The sequence below is a fragment of the Microplitis demolitor genome, chromosome 6, assembly GCF_026212275.2.
Source record: "Microplitis demolitor isolate Queensland-Clemson2020A chromosome 6, iyMicDemo2.1a, whole genome shotgun sequence".
Taxonomy (NCBI): domain Eukaryota; kingdom Metazoa; phylum Arthropoda; class Insecta; order Hymenoptera; family Braconidae; genus Microplitis; species Microplitis demolitor.
The window spans coordinates 7,143,665-7,160,197 of record NC_068550.1 but is presented as its reverse complement, the minus strand read 5'-3'; the positions used below and the strand labels follow the sequence as shown (position 1 = coordinate 7,160,197).

The following is a 16,533-nucleotide window of genomic DNA, read 5'->3' as shown; positions in this document are numbered from 1 at the left end:
ATCAGGAAAGTTAACTACCCGAATAGCACAGTTTGCGTAAACAAAAGTTTCGTTGAATTTGTTGTCAAATTTCCGTCAACTTCAGATTTTTTCATTTTTTACGAGAATTTGTATGAAACATGCTATTGAATTTGACGTAAGTTTACTGCCCGAATTAGAATGTAAGTTTACTTCAAAAGTTGACTAGAAAAAAGTTGTTAATTTTCAGTCAATTTCTTGTTAATTTGACTTGAAAAATTGTTAAGTATTCTTTTACTGTCAAATTGTAGACAATTTTATGTACAAATTTGCTTACCTTCTAAAATGGTAAGAATGAACTTTACCGACTTTTTTTTTCGTAAAAAGTAACCTTTACATAAAGTTGGCAATCATAAGTTGACGGAGAGTTGCCTTCAATTTTCTCAGAAACCTGCTTTCAAATTGCGGCTTTTCCCTGGCGTCAACTTTTTCAGAAAGTTGGCGGTAACTTGTAGCCAGAAGTTGCAAAAGCTAGAGTTGTCGACAACTTGTCGTCAACTTGACAGCAAGTTTCTCTGGTAAGTTACATTCAAGCTACTGCCGTATTCTGAAGCCAACTTAAAGGAAAGTATTCTACGGCTAAGGTTTGCCAGAAACTTTCTCGTTAAGTTAGCCGAAAGTGTTGCTCTACAACACTTGTAGAGCAATGTCTGGCTATCAGGGTAATGAATAACAACTTTTTGATAAGAAACTCTTGCTATCGGGGTAGATGGTCAAAGTGGCCCTGATAGCCAGAGTTTCTGATCAGGAAGTTGATGTACATAAGTTGCGGCCAACTTGGCTATCAGGAGGGTTATCATTAACATGAAAATGAACTGTATTACCATTAGAAATTTATCTAAAATCTACTTTACCATAAAAATGTATTGTCTGTATTTAAATTTAATAGTATTTTTAGTTGTAAGACTGCGTGACAGTCGCAGTAGTAGCTGCCACGTAATGTTGCGTGCCGTTTTAACAATCCCAGTATCTTGCTGTCTACAAATGTCTGTGTCTGCTGTCCATGTCTGTCTGTGCAATATTATAGGTTGCCAGCGCTATAACATTTAATATTCTCATATATATACATATAAATATATATATATATATCCATATATATATTTATATTTTATTCCAAAAAAATTTGTTATTATTCATACATTTGATTGATCATCATAAAAAGATATGTTTAATTCTACTAAAGTCCAATCCTAACACTCATTTAAAAGTACATAATAATCAACGTTACTATACGTCACTATTACTATCAATAAAAATAATAAAGGTGAGTACTTACATCAAAATATTAATTTATGTATGTATATTTATACATAATTATTTATAAATAATTAAAAAGGAAAATTATCATCCACATGATAATTAATTCAATGATAAAAAAATGATTTTGTTGTTACAATTGTTTAAATTTATTATTTTTAAATATATGTGATGATGATGACGTTATAACTTTCACAATATTTTAATCTTTATGGTTTTTTCTTCATTTTTAGAATTTATTATAAGTAATTTGGCAAATTATTAAAATTCGAAATGTCACAAAATAATTATCAGCCACTAAATATTGATAGTAATGATGCGTTAAAAAGTGGATCATCATCGATGATAAATGGTCAGTCGACGATTCAACATAATCAAAATGGTAGTCAACAAATTTATAATTCGACTGGTAATTATTTATAATTTTGATTAATCATTCACTTCAAATTATCAAATAATCTTAATTACCACAAGTACTGATGACTGTAACTTTGGTGAGGATTATGATCAAGATGAAAATGTCACTTAGAAACTTGACTTTTGTACTTCACACAGACTACTTTTATTTATTTTTATTGGCTTAAGTAGCCTGTGAAAAAAATTTTTAGGCCTTACGATAAATTTATACTTCACAATTTAATTTCCTTTTCTTTATTTTCTTAATTAGATACCTTTTTATTAAATAATAAAGCAATAAAGGCGACTTTTATTACAAATTATTAGTTTTAGTTAATTTATTAGGTCAAAAAAAGTGTTGTTTCGTTTTTCTATACGTATGTCAAAAATATATAATTTATTTAAAATAATACTTACTAATGGAGTATTGTAATAAAGTCCAAATATCATACGAGGTAATAATGGCAATATCAAATTTTTAAAACAAACTGTATTGCCACGAAATGTTTTTAAATCCCATAATGAATTTTTAGTAAATGCTTCAAACGTATCTTGAAACGCCGAATGATAACTTCAATTTTTGAATATTTATTTCATTTTTATTAATAATTAATTATCGTCATTAAAGAAAAAAAAATGTTATTTAGTTGACTTACTTGTAACTTTCCCATATTAAAATATGATTATCAGTACTAAATGTCAATGGATGAGTATTATTAACGTGTAACGATGCGTACAGATTAAAAAAATCACAGAAATGATGATACAAATTAACTGCTGTAATATAATTACAACAATCGTATTTTTAAAAAAAATTATTTAAATTATTTATTTGTTTATATTTCTTTGCAATTATTTACACCGCTTACTTGCATCAACCTTCATAATATAAGTTGGTTTTTCAATAACTATATTACAGTCGCCTTCGACTATTGGACGTCGTGATAATTTACGAAAATATCGCAACTCTGGTCCCCATGATTGCAAAGCGCTGATGTGATCTGCGTTGTCTTGTAATTTTTCATCATTCAATCTGTTAATCATAATTATTACTACCTAATTAATTAATTTAATTATTTATTTATTGATAACAATGATAATAATTACTTGCAATAGGTACACCATCATCGCAATCATCACGTGAAACATCAAGAGATCCATCTCCGACCCAATATCTTCACAATCAATATCGCCCTCAATTAACAAGACCACCAATGCCACCTATAAATGGCCAGCAGACTAACGAATCATCTGGATCAGTTCAACCAAATCCTTTTCAAACTCAACTACCGAGATATCCACCAGCCGTTATCAGGCCTCTAGATCCACGCCAGCAGCCACAGCTACAACCACAGCATCAGCAGCAATTATTAAATCCCGGAACAAAATTAATTAAAGACCAGCCACAAATTACTGATCAGAGACATCAGACACCAGTTAATGCAAATCAACCTAGCCATTTAAATGTTCTTCCATATTCTAGTGTCAATCAGCAACATCTACTCCAACAACCACCCCCACCACCACAACAACAACAACTAAATAATAGTCCTGGTCAAAACAATCAAATTAATCCTCTGCAATACTCGAGACCATTGAATTCAAATTCTACAACAAATTTATTTAACAAAAGTCAAGGCCAGAGTTTACAAACTGTACCACCAGTTCCACTATCGAATCAACAATTTAATAGAGATGGTTTTACTAATATAAATAGTAATGTCAATCCAAGTTTACCTATTGGACAAACACTGCCAACTGCTCAATTTATTAATAATCAACAACAGCAGCAGCCTCCAATTCAAAAACAGCAGCCTCCGATACAGCAGCAGCCGCCTCCGATTCAAAAGCAGCCACCGCTGATACAAAAGCAGCCACCGCTGATACAAAAGCAGCCACCTCCGATTCAACAGCAGCCGCCTCCGATTCAACAGCAGCAGTTAAATTATACCAATCAACCACAAATTGATCCTAGATTACCACCAGTTAGTGCTAATGCTAATACGCCAGTCTATCCGACTCAAAATTATGCTCACAGTCAACAAAATTTAACTAGTCAGAAGAGGTATCCATCAGCTAATTTCAATGCAGTACCGAATCCTGCTAGTGGGGTCACGAATGCTGTTAATGATAACATGGGATCAAGGATCAGTGGACCACCACTTCCTGGACAGCAAGTAAGATTTATTTTTAACTCGTTTTTGTGCTTCAAGTATTGATTTTACGTCAAAATGTATGAGAACCTTTTTTGTAGGAAATTTAATCCTCTCCAAAAAAGGTCCTTATCAATTTTTTCTTATCTCCATTACTTTCGCCGTTATTTTAGTTCAAAGACAAAGATAAATTTTAGAATTTAGAAAATGAAATAATTGAACGATTTATTTATTTCAAACCATTTTAGCAAAGTCCTTACGATAACAGGCAGCCTTACTTCGGTCAAATGTCAAATGTACCCTTGGACAGTATGTCAAAAAGATATCCAAATCAAATTGCCGGCGTTAATAATTATCAAAATGATATTAATCAGTTAAATACTCAAATGGGGAGAATGGATGTTTTAAATTCTGGTTTCAATGCAATGTGGAATCAACACTCAATTGATTTACTCCAGAACAGAAATATTTTACCAGCTGAAAAAATTGAAGCACCTAAAATAAAATTACAACAAGAAGAACTAGAATCCATAAACTGTAGTCCTGAGTATGTATTTTATATTTATTTAATTAATTAACTTAATTTAAATTACTAATGAAATTATTTATTGCAGTATTTTCCGATGCACATTGACTAAAATTCCAGAAAACGACAAATTATTAAAGAAAACACGATTACCACTAGGAATATTAATTCATCCATTTAAAGATTTAAATGTAATTATTTATATTAAATTAATTATTTAATAAATTTATTAATTTAATATTTTTTCTTCAGCATTTACCATTGATACAATGCAGTACGATAGTACGTTGTCGTGCATGTCGCACTTATATTAATCCTTATGTATATTTTATTGATCCTAAACGATGGAAATGTAATTTATGTTACCGCGCAAATGAACGTAAGTATTTTTTAATAAACAAACAATCAAATAAAGAAATATACTAAGCAATTAATTAAATTAATTTATTTTTTCATTCAAGTTCCCGACGATTTTCAATTTGATCCAGTATCAAAATCATACGGCGATCCAACAAGAAGACCTGAAGTTAAAACAAGCACAATTGAATTTATAGCACCCAGTGAATACATGGTAATTTTATTTTTAAGTACCATAAGTTATGGTGCGGTCCGTTACTGAATTTTTACGGGCGCGTGACTGTCATGGAAACGTCACAACGATTTGTAAATTAACGGATTAAGCCAGCAAAAATGCTGTCATCTATTAGCCACTCGATCAACAAAAAAATCTATCGGTTAACTCGCGTGATGAGAAAAATTCTCGAGCTTGGGCGCATGCGTAATCGCTTGAATTTTAAAACTTTTTGTAGAAAACGTTAAATAGAAAAATAATATGCAATTACCTAGTAATGACGCAATTATAATTTATTTGAATGTTTTTAAAAAATTTTACAAACTTTAATTTCACCATGTACTTGTGTTTATTTTTAAATTTTGTAAATAATGATAGATGTAACGGCTGAAAAAAATGGCTGTGAATGTCGAAAAGATTCGGAGCTACTCGAACTTAGCCGAACCGTATTAACTTTTACGCCCTACTTTACTCGCGTGATCAAAAAAATTTTTTAAAATTTTTAATAGTAGATTATGATACATGTGTACTAAGGAGCGAATAATTTGACAACCATATCGCGACATGCGCGTAAGACTTACGATGCATTAACGTGAAGATGAGTGTAGTGGATACTATGAGCCGTAGTAAATCGGCAAGGCTGAGTATATTTGGCGCTTCTTATACGACTTAAAGCGTTCGGAAATTTAACTTTCAAAACAGGTGTTGCAAAAAATATATATTGTACGACTCTTAATGCGAAGCATTAGATAGTTTTTTACAATCACCAAATTATTTTCGCCTTTGCTCCTCAGCTATTTTTGTCTTATACTCTTGTTAGTTTACGGAACCAGAATAGTTTGCATACGATTGTACAGATAATTTAATGGAGATTAATTCTGTAATATTCAAAACTTTATTTAGTGTAATAGAAACAAAAAAATAAAACACCAAGACAGGCTAAAAATCCTTTCCCGTCAATTAATGAAAAAATTCATGAAAATTTTCTTGATAGCATCGGTAAGTTTTTTCACAAAATACATGAAGATCCCGTAACTGAACATCAAGATGACGTTCATTTTGCATCTCTAATCATAACTGATTAATTCGATAGGTTAAGTTTGGTTATAAACAGTATAGTGATGGCAACGAAATTTATTTTTATATTTTAGCTCCGTCCGCCTCAACCAGCAGTATATTTATTTATATTGGACGTATCAAGATTGGCCGTTGAAAGCGGTTATTTATCAATAGTCTGTAATACTATAAGCGAAGAATTATCAAAATTACCTGGTGACAGTCGTATGCAAGTTGGTTTCCTTGCCATTGATTCGGCTGTGCATTTTTTCAGTATGCCTGACAATGTATCTCAGCCGCATGAATTGATTATGCTCGACGTTGACGGTAATTGTCTTTATATTTATTTTTAAAAAGTGGATAGTTAATTTTTATTAACGAATTATTATTATTTTTTTTTTATGTTACAGATGTTTTCTTACCATGCCCAGATAATTTAGTTGTTAATTTAAAAGAACGTGAAGAATTAGTACGTGATTTATTAAGCCAATTGCCTAGTAAATTTAACGGTACTCTTGATAACAATAATGCATTAGGTGCTGGTTTACAAGCTGCGTTCAAATTAATGGTGAGTAATTCCGTATTTTTTTTTTAAATTTAATTTCAATGAAGGTCTGAAACGCGAAGAAAGCTTCACTTCTTTCGGGTGTTCCAGGACACGCACCTTTTTTTTTTTAATCTCAGATGTAACTGAGTATAATTTGGGACAGTAGCCAGTAGCATCTTGTTCTTTCCGAGTAAAAAAAAATTAATGTAACGGGACCGTTAGGTCCACCTCCGTTTGACGGGAGGCTGATTCCTCACCCTGTTGGGCATACTCGTGCTGCATAAACCCTATTTGTATATTCTGACTTCACCATATATTATATGAGCTTACCTTTTCGCCATGCATAGCATGTGGGTGCCTCAGCGACAGCCACCACGAGTCCGACCTCACTTGGACCCAAACACTCCTCCCATCTCGGGAAATAGAAAGACTCTTGTCGAAATGGGGCTTGGAATGGGTCCCCCATGGTACTAATTCCCGGTATTGGTCTACAGATTGCTTATGATTAGTGGTGGGACGCGATTTCTCCCCCTACCCATACGGGTTTCCACTTATAAACACTAAGATTTTCAGACAAGCCATTATACACACTTGCCCTCAACCGTTCCCTGGTGTTCTCTTATCTCCGAGTTTTTTGAGGACGCCATTGATGTTTTGAGACACAAAAATGGCGGCGATAGATCCGCTCGGAGTTTTCTCCGAAGAGTTTCAGACTTAATGAACAGGAAAAATTGCTAATATTCACACAAAAAAACTTTATAACCTAGGGAAGAAATGTTTGTTTCTTCCCGCTGCTTATAACCATTTGCTATTCGCGCATGCGCAAATAATTGTCAACATTATTAACCTTAAATTAGCTAACTTCCACCGACGACATTTGAACCCTTCAATTTCGGTAATAAGTATAAATATGTAGTGCGTAACACAAAATAAAACATGATTTCAGATTTTGCTTCATAGAAGCCTTCACCTTGGGCTTCGCTTAACCTCATTCTTTCCCCTTACTTTATCCCGCATTATGTTAATTTATAGCTTACAAAATAAATGAATTTCTTTGTACACATTTATTATTAATCAATTAACTCATTTGTTACTTAATATATTTTATTATTTATTAACAGTCTGCTACTGGTGGACGCGTAAGTGTATTCCAAACATGTTTACCAAATGTAGGGCCTGGTTCACTGCAATCACGTGAAGATCCGAATACACGTGCTAATAAAGATGTACCATATTTAAATCCCGCAACAGATTTTTATAAACGTCTTGCATTAGACTGCAGTGGTCAACAAATAGCCGTTGATTTATTTTTACTAAATAGTCAATACTGTGATTTAGCGACTCTATGTAAGTTAGTTAATTTATATGTGCCTAAAGACCGAAACGTTTTTTGCCCAACGAAAATGAAAAAAATTTATGTAATTTGACTGCTTAAAGTTAACTTAAGAGGTAATTGGGAGTAACTTCAATTTTCAGCTGACATACTAGCGAAAAATCTCAAAAATTTTAATCCAGTAGATTTCTTAATATTCATTTCATTTTTTTATTTTCGTTCCGTGAGAAACGTTCCGATCTTCAGGTACATTAATAACTTGGACTGTTTATAAAAATAAATAATCATAATTATATTTATAATAGCTGGAATATGTAAATTTTCTGGTGGTTGTATGCATCATTTGCCATTATTCCGTATAAATAAACCACAATGTAGAGAAACACTTGATCGTATATTACGACGTTACTTAACACGCAAAATTGGATTTGAAGCTGTTATGAGAATACGTTGTACACGTGGTTTAAGTATTCATACGTTCCATGGTAATTTCTTTGTTAGATCAACAGATCTATTGAGTTTACCAAACGTTAACCCCGACGCTGGCTTTGGTATGCAAGTTGCTATTGAAGAAAATTTATGTGATGTACAGTCTGTTTGTTTCCAAGCTGCTTTACTTTATACATCCAGCAAAGGTACTTTTGAATATATTTTTTATTTGATTATTAATGTCTATAAAAGGTTTACAAGGATATTAACCTCAAAAAATTGTCTGAAGAAGTTATCATCAAGTCAACAAAACCTCGCAAAATTTGAAAATTTAATATCTGATTATTTTTGGTCCAAGTACCCAATATTTATGTGCTTCTTATTATGAATATCTATAACATATTTTAGAAAAGTCGACGCGATATCAAAAGACCTGGGTTAGACCTCAGGACTAAACCACTATTTTTTTTCTAGGATCCTTTCTGTTATATACATGAAATTTATTTACAAAAATTAATATCTATATTAATTTTTTTTAATAATTATAAAAAACTATTTTCATATTTTAGGTGAAAGACGTATTAGAGTTCATACACTTTGTTTACCAGTATCATCTAGCTTATCAGATATTTTATATTCTGCTGACCAGCAATGTATTATTGGACTTGTATCGAAAATGGGTAAGATTTTTTTTTTTTTTTTTTTTTTTTTTTTTTAATATAGTTGTATATGTTAATTTAATTGAATATTTTACTAGATAACAATCACACGATCTGTTAAAATTTAATTATTGATTGTTTGTAAATGCTTACATAACCTAGAATTTTTATTTAAAATCTTAAAATACAATCATTGTTGCCCCTCCCCCCCACTCACATTTTAAATTTATCCAATGACTTAATTGTCAAAACCCTATTTAAATTTTATTAATTAATTAAGAAAATAGTTATCACATTAGTTGAAAAAAATATAAAGAGTTTATAAATTCCTGTGATATAGATTAAAAAACAAAAATTACCATTTTAAATTTCTCGACTGTAATCTTATTAATTAATTTAAACCTAAAAAATTTGAAATAATTGCAAGTAATTTTTGTAGATATATTTAAAAAGTGGGAAAGGGGAGTACTATTAAAGATCGTCCTTAATTATTTTTTTTAAATGCTTTCAAAATCTAGAATTTTTATTTAAAATCAGAAAATATAATTATGGGAATTTTTTGCTGGCTAATTAATATGTTTTATTAATATTGATAATGAGTAATAAATTACAGCTGTTGATCGATCACAACAGACATCATTATCAGATGCACGTGATGCATTAATAAATGTTGCAATAGACGCTTTATCAGCCTTCAGATTAGCACAGCCATCAAGTACCGGTGGTTTAATGGCACCACTCAACTTAAAACTATTACCTCTTTACATCGTAGCCTTATTAAAAAGCGTAAGTATTAAACAAACTATATCCAAATTTTTAAATTAACCACTCAGTATTATATTATATTTATTTGGTAAATAGATGGCCTTTAGAACCGGTACAAGTACACGATTAGACGATCGTATATTTACAATGTGTCAAATGAAATCATTACCATTGTCACAATTAATGCTTATGATTTATCCAGATTTATATCCGATTCATAATTTAGATGATAATAATGGGAAAGAAATTGATGGTAGATTGTGTCCGCAACCACCGCGTTTACATTTGACCGCTGAAAAACTTGATTTTCGCGGTGCATTTTTGATGGACGCTGGTGATAAAATATATATTTATATTGGTAAAAATATTGATCCACTCTTTTGCACTAACGTACTTGGTGTATCATGTTATGCAGCCATTCCTGAAGAAATGGTAATTATTGTTCAATTTTTTGTTCATTTATTTGTCAGTTGATTAATTTACTTTTTTTTTATTTTTTCAGTATGATTTACCAGAATTAGATACAATGGAAAATGAACGATTGAGATTGTTCATATTTAGTTTACAAGAAGAAAAACCATACTATGCATCTGTACAAATCATACGGTAATATATACATATATATATTTTTTTTTATTTAATATTTATACATCAAGTGCAAATATAGCTTCACATATGAACATACACAATATTAGACATGGTCATACACAGTATTATACTATTTGGGTTTGAAAATCACTTTTCTGACGATGAGTTACATCAAAATGCATTGCTAAAAAAAAAAAAAATTTAATTTCTTAATTCGATCTCTTAAAAACTAAGCGAGATATTGAAAAATTTTATTCTTAAAAAAAGTCTTATTACGTTTTACAAAAATCTTTGGTCATTTAATGGCGCCACAAAAACCGTAGACGTGCCTGATGTCAGTCATAGTCACACATGATCATACATAACGTCAGATGTGATCGCATATGGTCACATGTGTTGACAGGCATGGTCACGCATGATCTCAAGTGACATCAGACATGATCATACATGATACCAAGCATGATCTTACATGACGTCAGGCATGGTTATATATAATCTCAAGTGACGTTTGGCGTGATCACACATGGTGTTAGACATGATTATCTATGATCATAATGACAATAGCCATGATCATATAAGTGACCACACTTGATAGGTTATAGAGTTTGTCATACAAATGAGGTTATAATTAAACACTTCTTGTATATAGACCTAGTACTGTTCTATGCGGATTGTTTTTTAAACTCTACTTTTAAAAATATCAAAAATTTCTATAATTTGATAATTTAACATTACAGAGATGACAGCCATTTCAAAAACCTATTTATTGAGCACCTAATCGAAGATCGTTCAGAAGCCGCATTGAGTTACTACGAATTCCTACAACACCTCAAAACGCAGATTAAGTAATTAATAAACAAATAAAAAATATTTATTTAATTTAATAATTAATAAATAAATAATAATAAAATATAAACATCGCCAGATAAATAATACAATTAATAGATAATTCAAATACTAAATAAAATAATTTTGTTTGTTTATTAACAAGACCAAGTGTAACTAATTAAACAATTAAAAGTATATTTTATTATTATAATTAATACGTCAGAATTTATAATAATAAAAATAATCAATTAATTAGTTAGTTTGTTATTGTTTTAATAAATTCAAATTTATTATTACAATTATATCAATTTAGAAGTGGGATAACTTGACCAAATTATTATTTGTCTAGCGTAATTTTATTTGTAATTAATTTTAATTATTTAAATTGTAGATTATTATTATTATTACTATCATTATATTGAATATTGAAGTAAAACAAAAAATAAATGAAATAACAATTAAAATTATGCCATACATGTGTGTAGAATGTTTATTAAAGTATGTATATGTTCAAAAACATATTTTACTATGAAATCGGAATTGTTTTAATTTTCAAATAAAGAAAAAAAAAAACAAATCATTTTAAAAAGTTCACTAAAAAATTTCTGCTAATTTTTGATTTTCTTAAAATAATTATTAAATTATTACTAGAAAAATTGATTGATTTTTAAAATTTATAATTGACGAAAAAATAAAAGTTTTTTTTATCGAGCTTTTTTAAATTTGTTGTTTTAACTAAATATGCAAATGATGGTCATGTGGAATATAATATGTACAATAAAAAAAATATATATATATAAATATATGATACGATATATAATGTTTAATATGTAGAGATTTGAACGAAACTAGAAAAAAATTTTTTTTTTTTATAATTAATTTTTTTTAATTTTTGGTAAATCTGTATATATATTAATATAATTATGTATTATTAATTTTAAAAAACAAGATATTTAAAAATCTATGTAACGGTAATAATATTTAATTAACATAAATAAAATAAAATGTACTATTAATTAAGGAAGAAAAAAATGCTATGGGTTAAATAATTATCAGCAATTAATTGATAATTAATATATGAATCGATATATTATGATTATTATTAGTTAATTGTTATTATAAGGAATTATTTGTTATTTGTATAAAATATGAATAAATAAATTGATTAAAAGTTATGTATGAATAAAAGTTATAAATTTACGATTACGTAAAATGAAGTATATATATTTTTTTCCTTTTTTTCATTATTATATTTCTTGCCTACGAAAAAAAACTTGATAGGTTTCGAAATTTCAATTTTTTGAATGGTGTAGAGGTGGGTAATTCCGGACTTGTATAGTTTCATGAACTATGTCTTTTGTCGAATACGTATCCAATCGTTCCTCAAAATTCACTTTAGTATGCTCACTAGTTTTTTTTTATCCGCTAATGCCGTCACTTACCAACAAGCAGTAAAGCAGCAGAATAATTTTAGATTGGTGATTTTTTATGGAACTTTGAGTTGAATACCAATCAAAATTCATTCTCTATTTAGTATAAAATAATATAGTTCGCCGTGAATGCTTCTTAAATATATAAGTCGCAAAACATAATGTTGTGTATTGGCAGGGAGCCTAGTATATGGTGGGGACAACTGAATCGATCTCAGCGCTCGCAGTGGACATAATTTTGTTGAATCATGCTCTCTTTAAAAATAAACATGTGAAAATTAAATATGAAATGTTTGTGCAATGAGAAAAATTTTATAACTTGCTGAAAAATAAGCGTACAGCTATAACTAATACTGATTTTTGTAGGAAATTCAAAAATTTTCAATAAACGTTTTATGTTTTTTTTCGTAAATCTAACCATTTAAGAGATATTGAAGCTCAAACTTTGATTCGTTTCTAAAAATTGACGTTTTTGTTTGAAATTTTATTACTCTACCGTATAGTCATACAATTAAGTGCTATAAATTTTTTTAATTCTGCTATAATTATATATTAATTAATTAAATTTATATTCAGATACTTAAAGAGAGCGAGTCAAAATATTTGTTGCGGACTTTATATTTACTTTCTTTATCGAAATATATTTAATTTAATTTTCTGTGACAAAAATACAATTACACTTTTTTATTGATATTATTATATCAATTTCTATATTTTGATTTTATAGCGAATTTTTATTTTTTACACTGACTTTCTATGTCTCTTACAATTATCGAGCATGATTTTTTGTAACCATCAGATGTCGTTTTCGTCGCGCTCTTTGCTAATACTAGAATATTTCGTATGTCTCCGTTCCAAATACTGAACCTTCATGAGAATTAAAAACATTTAATTAATTAAAAAAAAAATTAATAGTTCCAAGAATATGGTTCCAGGAACTAGTTCCTTTTCGCTCCGGAAACGTTCCAGGTTCAATCCGGAATTTTCCTGGAACTATTCACCTCTAGAATGGTGGGAAAAATAAATAAAGAAGTTAATCAGACAACGAAGAGATTTGTTGAATTTTTTAGTGGGGGAAGAGCGACATCTAGGGACCGGATTGAGATTTCAGTGCGTATTAATGACTGTCAGACCTTGTAAAAATTTTTTTTTCCAACAAATTAAATTAATTTTACTTATTTTCAACTTCATGGAACTTTAAAAATTTATTTAGAGTCAGTAGATTAGCCATAAAAAATTTGTGTAGGTCGGATCCTGAAATCTCCAACTTTTCACATACTTTTGACCTCACGGACAGTTTAGAAGCTATTTAACCCTGGTTAAAAATACTGATTGGAAAGAATTGAGAAGCGATCACTCCTTGCAAACTGTATATCTATACATACAAACGAAAAAATTCAAATTATTGAAAAGAATTCGAATTCCATTATTTTTAATTCTTTTCATTCAATATTTTTAAAAAGGCCGATCGATCATCAAATAAAGCATTTTTTAATATTGACTTTTCATAAAAATTTGAAAACAACCTATTTATTCCAATAGTGCACTTAAATAAATTATTCGAACTAATCGTCGATCACGTGATAAGTAACACGATACCTTTTTAAATCGATATATACTTCACTGTCCTCTTAATTTATTTTCAGTTTACATTGCGAAGTTATAAAACATACATGACTTCTACCCGTTAAATTTACACCCATTTTTTTGCTTAAAATAAATAATTGTAAAATGGGAAAAATTAATTTCAACAATTTGTACCAAATTCGTCACCGAAGTTTAATATTTGTGCAGTTTATTGTATTCCGAGCACTGGGCCTATCACCTTGGACATTTTATCATTTTGTGGAATTCTATCGTCACAAAAAAATAAACTACCTTAATCTTGAATACTGTTTATCATACTGGGGATCATATTATAATATTGTACTCAGTGCTTTTATTATAATAACGAACTTTCTGTACTTAGACTTGGAACACCTTTACTTCAAAGAGAAAGTTATTCTTCTGGCATCAACTGATATTCAAATCTATTTGCAAGCTGCATCATTCACATCAACATCAATCATCCTGTGGAACTACGTTTCGCTACAGGCTATAATCATTAATTTCCTAAACCGGTTACAGCGCGTCGATATAAAATTGATGAAAGATTCAAAAAAATATAAACCAAAAAATGCTACCGGTTTTTGTTTAATGTTTTTTGTTAATTTATTTGTGTCAATTAGCTTAATAGTGATGCAATCAACAACGAACATACGATACTTTGTAATTCTTTCTTTCTTAACAAAGTTACTATTGCACATCTCAAACGCGAAGCAGATGTTTTTGCGTTTTATTATTATCAAAAAAAAAACGCAATTCACTCATTTTAATTAGTATATTACACACCAAGGGAGGAAAATCGAACATTCCGAACCGCGTGTTTGCCACCTTCGCCTTTAGCTCGGATTGGTAATTATACGCGGGGGTTGGAATGCCCTGCTTTCCTCCCTAGGTGTGTAACATACTATCTTACTATGCCTGCACCTGAGAGTTCAAATTTTTGCCTTTATTTGTGGGAAGAATGACGCATGCGTTAATTTTTATCATTTGTTTTCTCATAAATGGAAAAAACGACTTCCTTCCCTCTAAACGGGACAGGAATTTAAACTTTTGGTGCAGATATGGTGGAAAATAATTTTTCCGAGCAGATATAATATGATGATCAATTCTATTGCAACGTGATAATAGTTATCGGTTTTTATTTTTCAGTTTTTGTATGAAAACTTTCTTCATATATTCATAGAAGGTTTTTCGAGTATTTTCTATAATTGGGTGATGTTTCAATGTATAATGATGTTAAATTTGACGATAACACGAATTAAAAATATAAATTCCTTAATACTTGAAATCGGAATTGGTGGAAATGACAATGTGTTGAACAACCAAGCGTCAGAATGTGAACTTTGTTGTCTCAAAGAAGTTTATATGGATTTGTGCAAATTACAAGATAGCGTTATCTCGTTTTATGGGATTCCTATGTTAATGGCTGTTATTAATATCATTGGTATATCACCTTTCATAGTTTGTCACTTTTATTACCCGAATTTTCTACAGCCATTGACAGCAAAAGAGTATGTAGTTTATGGAATCTGGCTAATATGGATGATTTTCGTCATTATTGTCGTATTTATTACTTTTATCAGAGCTAAGATAGAGGTATACAACTTTTTAAAAAAATAGAATATTTTAATACGTATTTTTTATTAATTATTTTTTTTATTGGGGCAATTGAATATTAAAGTGACGAAATTATTCTACAGAAAAAAAAGGCTAAAAATAATCTTTGTTCACTTTTGAGACGATATTCAATAGATGAACAATTTGAACATGAGGTAAATAATATATAGTGTCACAGATAATAGAAAATTTATTTTTATGTCAAGTACCGCTTTTTTAACTTCCCGCTAAGAAAATTGCAAATTTTCGAAAATTAGGAAAGTTATTAGTTTCGGTCCGATTTTCGAAAATCGAATTTCTAAGAGATCTTGAAGTTTTGAGATTCTAGGAAGCTATCCTGACTAATTTGACGATGATGTCCGAGTTGTCCATGTTTAATATATATTTTTTTTACAGCTAGATGAACTTTCACATGATCGGTGGCCGCAGGAAGTAGATGTCAATTACCATGATTTGGTATCATTTGAAGATATTATCCCACAATCTGTAAGTCTCAAAAAATTAAGATAAACTTTAGAATAAAATATAATTTTATTTCGAGGGATTTCATGGCTTTTAACAAAATTTCAGGCTAGTTAACTTCATCATGCAGACTAATTTCAAACGTCATAATTCTTCACGACTTTCAAATAATGCATACATTTGAATTAAAATTTCTCTCCAAAAGCTAACTTGAATAGAAAATATATTATAATTCAAATATGATGATCACCAGGAATGTGCAAAAAATGTTGATATTAAATATTACTTGAGTC

The 16,533-nt window shown here is 29.7% G+C and overlaps 1 protein-coding gene across 1 annotated transcript; it reads left to right on the top strand.

Annotated features, from left to right (window-relative positions):
• The first annotated feature begins 977 nt into the window (after positions 1 to 977).
• On the top strand, positions 978 to 11,669 carry LOC103568783 (protein transport protein Sec24A). The gene is made up of 16 exons (XM_008545750.3): positions 978 to 1,282; positions 1,509 to 1,684; positions 2,788 to 3,848; positions 4,073 to 4,371; positions 4,439 to 4,541; positions 4,603 to 4,729; positions 4,812 to 4,921; positions 6,073 to 6,304; positions 6,388 to 6,545; positions 7,646 to 7,871; positions 8,163 to 8,492; positions 8,856 to 8,966; positions 9,559 to 9,731; positions 9,807 to 10,142; positions 10,213 to 10,316; positions 11,036 to 11,669. The coding sequence occupies exons 2-16, from the start codon at positions 1,549 to 1,551 to the stop codon at positions 11,145 to 11,147; spliced, it is 3,618 nt and encodes a 1,205-aa protein (XP_008543972.1). The 5' UTR covers positions 978 to 1,282; positions 1,509 to 1,548; the 3' UTR covers positions 11,148 to 11,669.
• The last annotated feature ends 4,864 nt before the right edge of the window (positions 11,670 to 16,533 follow it).

What these genes read in the sequence shown, in the direction of transcription:
- LOC103568783 (XM_008545750.3), top strand. Translation starts at nt 1,549, where the DNA reads ATGTCACAAAATAATTATCAGCCACTAAATATTGATAGTAATGATGCG. An exon ending in CACCACTTCCTGGACAGCAA is followed by an intron (nt 3,849 to 4,072) that starts GTAAGATTTATT and finishes AAACCATTTTAG; the next exon opens with CAAAGTCCTTACGATAACAG. An exon ending in TGGACTTGTATCGAAAATGG is followed by an intron (nt 8,967 to 9,558) that starts GTAAGATTTTTT and finishes AATAAATTACAG; the next exon opens with CTGTTGATCGATCACAACAG.